The sequence below is a fragment of the Paralichthys olivaceus genome, chromosome 5, assembly GCF_024713975.1.
Source record: "Paralichthys olivaceus isolate ysfri-2021 chromosome 5, ASM2471397v2, whole genome shotgun sequence".
NCBI lineage: Eukaryota > Metazoa > Chordata > Actinopteri > Pleuronectiformes > Paralichthyidae > Paralichthys > Paralichthys olivaceus.
Genome location: NC_091097.1, coordinates 9,449,585 through 9,458,650, shown reverse-complemented (window position 1 = coordinate 9,458,650; position 9,066 = coordinate 9,449,585). Strand labels below are relative to the sequence as shown.

General features: G+C 37.3%; 1 protein-coding gene across 1 annotated transcript; it reads right to left on the bottom strand.

Annotated features, from left to right (window-relative positions):
• Positions 1 to 1,127: 1,127 nt before the first annotated feature.
• Positions 1,128 to 3,376, bottom strand: psmg3 (proteasome (prosome, macropain) assembly chaperone 3). The gene is made up of 3 exons (XM_020094414.2): positions 3,218 to 3,376; positions 2,313 to 2,541; positions 1,128 to 1,736 (listed from the first exon to the last, which is right to left on the bottom strand). The coding sequence occupies exons 2-3, from the start codon at positions 2,529 to 2,531 to the stop codon at positions 1,584 to 1,586; spliced, it is 372 nt and encodes a 123-aa protein (XP_019949973.2). The 5' UTR covers positions 2,532 to 2,541; positions 3,218 to 3,376; the 3' UTR covers positions 1,128 to 1,583.
• Between the last annotated feature and the right edge of the window lie 5,690 nt (positions 3,377 to 9,066).

Here is a 9,066-nt window from a genome sequence, read left to right as displayed (position 1 = left end):
TCAGACTGTATTTTTTATTAACTTAGTATGTTACACTTGTACTTACATCTCTACATTTACTACGATTGATCCTCACTTTAACAGTTACTTCTAATACTGAAATGACCTGACATTTATGGATTAGACAATTGAAACAATTTGATAATCAAATCATCATATGAGTCAAATTTCAGCTGCTGCAATTTGCTAGATAGTTAAATTGTTTGCTAGTCAAACAAAGCAATACAAGAACATATTGACTTGGCTAGCGACAATGAAAATAACTGTTAATTTTGATTGCTTGTGTTGATAAGTTGAACTTTATGTCAACATTGTTTTCTGTGTGTAAATAAAGCCATGTGATAAAACGCAAACTCAACAAATGAGCAGCAGATATTAAATAATATTTTCAATAATGCAAACGTAAACCATTGTGGTCTGAGAAGTATAATTACACACAGGATCCCACACAAATGAACCAAAGTGGTGAGATTTAAAATAAATACACAAATAAAGAGGAACAAAATACACATAAATAAATGTATGTAGATCTAAATGATAATTTAAGCCTGGTTGCCAACTTGTTCAATGCAGTGTATATACTCACAGGTCTATAGGTCTTCAAAGCAGCATGTGTATGCACATTAAACTATTTATAATTGAACTACACATTATTAGTAGATTGAGTAGATCTGTTCCACAACGCCATCAACCTTAATACGGTAAGAAAACTAATTACTCTTAAATTTGACAAGTACATTTTATTTATTTCATAAAAAATACAAGGATATGAGAGTCAATGTTGAACACAACAGTGCAAGTCTGACAGTGTATGTATAGACGACTGCTGACCTGTAATGCTACTTTTTCACATAATCTGCAGTAAAACATTACAAGCAGAGTGTACTGCTTTGAAATGTGCTGACGGAGTCTAAATCACTTCTTAACTGCATAGTAGCCTGTGTAATACAGCCACAACTGATAAATGAGCCACAGACTTCAGCCTGATTAGAAAAGGCCTGGAACAATTTTCCAGTTTGATGGGGGTATTAGTGATACCTAAAATGTTGATCCAGGGCCTAAACAATTCTTCACTGGGGCAGAGATGATTGAGTCACATTTGTTTGAAAGACAGAAAAAGGACAAGCTTGAGAAAGTGACCAGTTTTATTTCGAAGTTCTGCATCAAGACACAATTGAAGACTATTTGCATTGGACAATACAGACATATTAACAGTATAAAGTATAACAGATTATAAAATTAAATGCAGGGTCTGTGATTAAATTGAATCATTTTCTGTGAAGTCTTTGCACATTCCTCACTTTTTGAGAGCACAGAGGTGTAGAGCGAACACACCCTTAAAACCAGATTAACTCTTAATTGTTTTCCATAAGACGTTTCTTCCTATCTGAATAAATCTAAAGGATAAGAGCGGATGAAATCAGATGTATACATTTCCATCATGAGGCGCAAGTCCTTGGGTTTTCTTTTTGTTTTATGAAATACTGGCATTGATTAGAATCCTTTAAACTTAAAAAGAGGCAAAAGAAAAATATGACATTGGTGGCATCAAGGTGGCCAGAGGTGTACATTTTGTTGACTTCCTACCAGACCTTACAGCTTTGGATGATGTCTTTTATTTGTTTTATTGAATCTAGGGACGAATCCTTCAATGCCAGTCCCAGTAAGACAGGCCTGTTGCCGGCTTCCTGCGAAACGAACGTCGCCAAGTTTTTGGCACAGACATGTGTCAGAGGCTGAAAATAGAAACAGAAAGCAAGCGTTGGATTATTACATGCAGAAATGCTGCAATGTAACACGTCTACATCATAAGAAAACTATTGGCTTCTACATTCCTTTCAGATGTGTAACAGCAGGCCTGTGAAAAACACGCTCTTCATCTCACACTGTACAAAAGTAGTCCAGAAAAAAAATGCTGCCACTGCATATGTGGGAAATAGTTAGGACTTGCCAGATGGCCAATAAAAATCAGCCGATAAGAGCCTTTCACTAAGGTATTGTTTGTGTTTAACATTATGACAATGCAAAAAGTTTTTGCATTTATGTTCACATTTTTAATTAAATGTATGTATATTTTTTATATTATTTTCAAGTTTCAATTTTTTGTTTTTACTTTACAAAAACAGTATATATATACATTTTAACAGATCTCAGAGAGTCCACAGACCTGCAAGCAGAGCGGGTCAGAACCTCACCTGCCCCACCACACCATGAAAAGAATTACCCTGTGCCGCACCATCTGACTGATGGCCTGTGAACAAGTCTACATCCCACTGATACAATATATATCAGAACAATATCGTTGAGGTTACCTCATCTTTGCCCAGCAGCACCTTGGTGGAGAAAGTTGGGGTGCTGATATCATTGGATCTGGAGTCAGGTGTGACAGATATCAAACTCCCGATTTTGCCGTACTGAGTGAGAACTATGAATATGTAATTACTGAACTCCGTACAGACGACCTGCGTTGAAACTCCATTAACGTCTTTCTGTGTCTGTCTTGATCTGATGATGGGCTCCGGAGAAGACATTCTGTTAATTCTAGGAGAGAGAAACAAAACAGGAAATTTCACATGAAGATAATTGAAAGAGTTACCATTACAAAATACTTGCAGTCTCACTGTTGAAATGACCAGTTATTGCATGTATTTACTGCTGCTTATAATGAGCATTATCTATTATTGATTAGCCTAAAACAATGCAAAGCAGCAGATTCTCATAATTAAAAACTTGGAATTGGATAATATTTGGCTTTTTATCTTGTAAACTGATTTAGACGTTTAATTGATCATCAAATGTGCAGTATGTGATTTTAACGTTACTTTACATTGACTATATTTGAGTCTTGAGCTAGTTACTGGTCAAAAACACTGCAGGTGACGCATCGAAACATCACAGTTGTTTGCAAAATAAGTTTTTTTTTTAATGAAACACGACTCGTTCACGTTACATTGTGATTTAAAGGCTCTATCACAGCTCACTGTCAGCAAACTGTTAGTAAAGCTAGCAAACAGGAGTGTGAGATAACTGTGTGCTCACCACCCGCAGATTATTTCTATCAGGGCAGTGACAGAGGAAACTCAGCACAAGTCTTTCACTTGACACAGGAACGTGCTGCACTCAGATGCTGTTTGGAGGCTAACGTTAGCTTCACAGCTACCAGTAGCTCGGGCAAACCAAAAAACGACGTCACCTGTTAAACATAAAAAGTCCTCACCCTGTGTGTTCGTCTGGTCACAGTGAAAACTGGTCTCTGCGCCAAACCGCTTCACTTGCAGTCAGTTCAGAGCAGCTCCGTCATTCAGGAAACCACCATGAGCACAAACCGAAAACAAACCTGCCTCGTTCAGCGGAGCGTAGGCACAGCGTGATGACGCAGCCTGACGCCACTTCCGGTTGAAAGAAAGAAAGAGAGAGAGAGACAGAAAGAAAGAAAGTGACAGAGATAGAGAGAGAAAGAAAGAGAGGGGGAAAAGGAAAGAAAGAGGGAGAGAAAGAAATGCATTGTGCAAGAAAAGACAATCTGCAGTCTTATATTGGTTCTTACTGTGTTGATGTTCTTGTTATTTCTACAATACATTTCTACACTTTTAGTATTTGTGATAACGTTATCAGCAGTTAGCAAACTAAACTCTTATCAACAAGTTTTTATGAATGTACTATTCTTTCTTCAATTTACAGATATGATATACAACTATACATTTATTATTTCTAGATTTGTGCACAGTTAAAGGGGCATCCATTCATATATTTTATACTACATGGTTGCAGCAACAACATCAGTAATATGATCCAAACGTCTTTCAACCATTACCAAAGCAGTGGTGGAAAGTAAGTACATACTCTTTTTAAATACTGTCTATAAGTACCATTTTGAAGCACTTGAATCTTTTCAATCTATGCTACTTTTTACTTTTACTGCTACAAATCCAAGAGAAATAGGCTGAGTCTACTTTAAACCCATTACAATTTACAACAGCCTTTTGGAATTCATACAACTATTACACATAACATTACATTATTTACATAATGATCTGTATTAAAGGCCCTGCAAAAGTCAATTTCAAGAGTAAAATGTGTTTAAATCACAGACTGTATATAAGGGTTTAAATCAAATTGCATTAGCAAGTAAACCCTATGGTTTGGGTTAGAGAAACAGTAAATGTATTGGTACTTTGTATTTTTGTCATGAGAAATATGCATTTCTGCATTTACTTGATGTTTACAGCAGGACCGAACACTGAAATGCTTAATGGATAAAAGCATATTGTATTTATTTCTGTTTTCCCCATAGATAGCTTTCAAGGTTCCTGTGTTGTTCACAGTGATTATATTTAATCTGTGTAGTCTTTTTCCCAGGAATGACAGCTATGAAGTGGGGATGATTGAACTGAACTTTAATCAAGTATTGTCAAAAGTAAATGTATTTAAGTTAAAAATAAGCTGATCCTCTGGCCTGGTACACTTCAATCAATATTAAGGAAAGAAAACAGCTCTTCCACAGCAAGAAACCACAGAAGCAAGATGTTTTTTAATTAACTGTCAATGGAGCTTTAATTTTAGGAGCAGATAAAGTCTTGCGCTTAATTTTGCTATTTTTAGCATCAAGGTTTATTGAATAGTGGCACCTTATTTTCCAGGCAGAGACACTTTAATGTGCGTCCAGATTTATATAAGATCACCTTCACCTTTAACCACTGAAATCAGTTCATCTTTGAGTCGAAGTAGGCTGACCTGAGATATGTCCAAGAGGCTTAAAACACCCAAACAGAAATTCCACCAAGGTGAGATGTGACGTTCTTAAACTAAAAACTAAAAACTTAGACTAAACACTTGTTTTGTTAAGTCACAGTGACCTTGACATTAACCTCCAAAATTCTAATCCGTTCATCCTGGAGTCCAAGTTTGTGCCCGATGTCATGAAATTCCCAGTAGGTGTTCCTGATGTATCACATTCACAGGAAAATGAGGTCACTGTAACCTTGACCTTTGACTGCCAAAAACAAATAAGCTTATCCCAGGGTCCAAATTTGAAAATAAAAACTCAAAGTGTTCTTGAGATATTGTGTTCACAAGAATGGGACGGACAGACAACCACAAAACAAAATGCCTCTGGCGCAGACATGTAAAATATGTATGTAGACTGAATGTGGAAGTATAAATAGTTCATCAATGCATCCATCTATTATCTACACAGCTTATCCTTCAGGGTAGTTGGGGGAGATGGAGCCATTCCCAGTTGACGTTGGGTGAAAGGTCTCTTAGAGTCTCCAATCTACCTAAAGCCAATCTGCATGTCTTTGGACTGTGGGAGGAAGCCCGAGCTCCTGGAGAAACCCACACAGACATGTGGAGAACATGGAAACTCCACACAGGAAGACTTGGGATTTGAACTAGGTAGTAACCACAGTATCACTATACCGCCTTAAATAATTATTTTTAATTTCAATTTTCACACATAACAACAGATCAACAGGGCCAATCAATATGATCCTTCTGAGATTTGTAGGCCATCCAAGGACAATTTAGTCGGCCCTTTCGTTTTTGGTTACAGACTGGTAAACTTAGAGCTTCAGGAGAGATGAAGGTTTGAGGAATTTTCACTGTGAATAAAAGTGCTTCATTATTTAATTGTTGTCTTCTTTATTTTCTACTCATCAGAAAGGAGCAGTCCCTCTGAATGTGACACAATGTCAGATAGAAGCGGCTAGCTGAATTGTTATGCACTCTGAGTAGGCAGCGGTAGGTATGAAATTGGTTGGACCACTTCCTCTTACTCCCCAGTGGACTATCTGTGTCCTTGACGGAAGGTTTTGATATAAACTCTAATATCCATACATAACAGTTCAGCATTAATGTATGGAGTATTCGGTCGTGTGTGTGTGTGTGCGTTGAATAGATTTGAGCAAGAAATCAGATGCTGTTTGTCCACAGAGTCTGTGACGGTATAACAGGGCAGCTATGATCAAACAAGAAAGATGGGGAAAGCACAGACTATCACATCATGAGGGGATACGGTCACATTTTCTAGCTCAAAACTGATAGTGCCACTTTGATATTAAACTTAATAATGTGGGAGTAAAAGTTCAGACTGATAAAAAGAAGACAGCCTCCCATTCACAACTAATAAAGCATCTTCAGACTGTTGCATAACCATGTGACAGCTATCAGATGTCTTGGGAATACCTTCATTTAAGTTGTTTTTTTCATTCTCAAGGTGTTTTTGTTTAGGTCTGTCATCTCCGCACAGTAAGATGACACCTCTGTGAGAAAACCTTCCGTGTCCATCTCTTTAATTAAAGGTCACGCTTCATAAGGTGAATTTTTATATTTCCAAAAATAGTAAGGCAGAGAAACATGTTCATTTGGCAACCGACAAAGTGTTTCTCAAATTAAGCCACAGCCAGCAAATTAACACGTTCAATTAATGAATACAGTATGTGGTTCAGTTTCCACAGTAAGTAGAATTTTCTACATGCAAACATGTTCCACGTAGGAATTATTCAATAGATTAAAACACCAAGAAACAGCTTTGCAAAAATTACATGACATATCAGTTGACATGAGATTATTGTTATGGCCCTTGTTGTGGTAATTCATTAACTGCTATGTCATGAAAACAGAGATGTGTTGTGTTTCTAGATGTTTTGTTGAAAACGTCCAATTCGACAAACATTAGCAGTTATTCAGGACTAAAAATAGGTCACACCGGGGTTGATCCAGTGGGTCATGGGAATGTTTTTACGATAGGAAATACCACTGAGGCTTTGTAATGAGCTCTATTACTCATTCCATGTAATATTTCTTTGCATTTTACTAAGGCCTTGCTTTGCATAATGAATTACAGTAGACTCACGCTAATGGGTACAGTGGCTGCTTTATGGGTTCAAGGGTCCTTGAGCTGTTTCCAGGGAAAATGAGGAATAGTTTAATTCATTATAATGTGATTTATGTGAAGACAGCACTGGTTGAGATGAATTTTTACTCACTTTGGTTTCTTTTCTCCACCAGCCTCAGCCGTTTTCAAATCCTCTGGCTTGTTCACCAGTAGTCTCGCATGCAACTGCAGAAAAAATCATAAAAATATGAAAATATTAGAACCTTTGGATTATATTTTTATAATCCATATGTTATTGATTGCTTGGGTTGTTGTTTGTGTAAATGATTGACTGTATATAAAGATGAACAACACCACTGCTCCCCAATAAACTGAAGCCAAAATGTATCGATTGCCACCTAGTGGCTGGCTGAAGTACAGGTCATAAAACCTGCCTCCTCCATGTTAATTGATGGAGAATAAACTAAAGAGTCAAAGTACACATCACATTTTTCTCAAAGACGATTTATGTCGTCTTAGGTGCTGATTGTATTTCGGTAAGTTTAATTTTAATTAGCTGTTTGATGGTGTAAAAACAGAGTTAGTGATTGTGTATCGACCTGGCCCCGGAGCTCTAGCCTCAAACACTACTTTTTGGATAGTGGGAGAAAGTCGTCCATCTTTATAGTGTAAATACGTTTATTCTTATCAACATGTCAATCAGAAACAATCTACAAACATCCTGACATATCTGCATGGCGTCACACAGAGATAATACATTTATTACAAAAATGATGGTGCTTAAGAGCCTCAGTTTTAGAACCACATCCTCTGTACCTCCATCTCTATGACAATTCAAGTATTTTTTCCTCTGTCTCCGACTGTCCTTTAAGTATCTTATTTGCCGTTCATGCAGATCACCAACCTGCATTTCAGCTTCTCATTTAAATTGACTGTGTGAGTCTGATGTGTTTGACGCATCGAGTGTCTCTGTCACTGACCAAAAAAGCCACATCATGCAGGTTTTAATTTTCGTCTCTTTACACTTTTCAAACAATAGCTCCGTATCATGTATCAGGTCACCAGGGATGTCAGCTGCAGTGTATCTGAAACCTCTTCCTCACACATGCTCTTAAAAAGAAGAACAGATATCGGCCAAAAAAGAGGACACCTTAATACCTCAGTAAGCTTCAAAGTCACAAACACACACACACACACAAACAAATATTACCCCTGTGGCCACTAGAGTGCTGTGCTGTATTACAGATAGAGCTCAATAGCGTCTTTACCATGACATTTGAAAGTAGCACTCAAGTCATGTGGGATTAACCACTGAGGTTATTTTCCAAGTCTTTTTAAAAGGGGTAAAAAAGGCCAAAGCCAAGGCAATTGTGAGAAATAGACTTAACTGATTATGATTTTTCTGTCTGCACATAAATGACTATTTCTTTTTGTTTTTGTACGGTTTCAGGGTTTGTGAAAATCCTTGTAAAAGACTAAATGTTACAATACAATAAAAGGATTATACCATTCAACAGCAGATCACTTCACAGCAGTGGAGGGTAACACAGAAAGTGACTGTTCAGCAGTGTAAGACATTTCATTCTGAAGCCAAAAAGCATTTTATCTAGTTGAATTATTCAGTGTACAGCATCATGAAAGGGGAGAGCAGTTTCTTATGTTCTGCATTAGGCAAAAAGGAGCACGTCTCTTCAGTTTGTCTCCTGGCTTGAATGGGCTGTGACTGACAGAAGGCAGATCTAAATATTTTGGAGAGGAAAATGAAAATCAGAGAAGCAGCAGAGACACCTCCCACCCCGTCTCATCTCAGCTCCTCACAGTGTTCCAGAAATGAACCCATTAAATTGTGACTGGAACATCTTTCAGTCAGTAAAGGTTCTTTTTTTTTGGCTTGATGTTTGAATGCTTTTTCAAATTACTCCTCAAATGGTATCTCACAGGAGCAGAGACGACATAGAAACATGCTTTAAAATGCGTATAACGAATGGAAACACTATTTTTCAAATGCATCTTCAGTGCTGATCTGTAGCACATGAAGAAGTTATTAAGGGCAGAAATTCTATTATCATGTACAAATGAGGATACTCCGCTCTATATTTTATGAATGGACAATGGCCCTTTTGAATGGACAAACAGTGACCAGTTTGCAAAAGCTTCCTCTGAAGCTGATGCTCTGCAGTTCAATCATTGACACTTCATTTAATATTCTGGAAAAAACAAACATAGCA

What these genes read in the sequence shown, in the direction of transcription:
- psmg3 (XM_020094414.2), bottom strand. Translation starts at nt 2,531, where the DNA reads ATGTCTTCTCCGGAGCCCATCATCAGATCAAGACAGACACAGAAAGAC. An exon ending in TGCTGCTGGGCAAAGATGAG is followed by an intron (nt 1,737 to 2,312) that starts GTAACCTCAACG and finishes TTCTATTTTCAG; the next exon opens with CCTCTGACACATGTCTGTGC.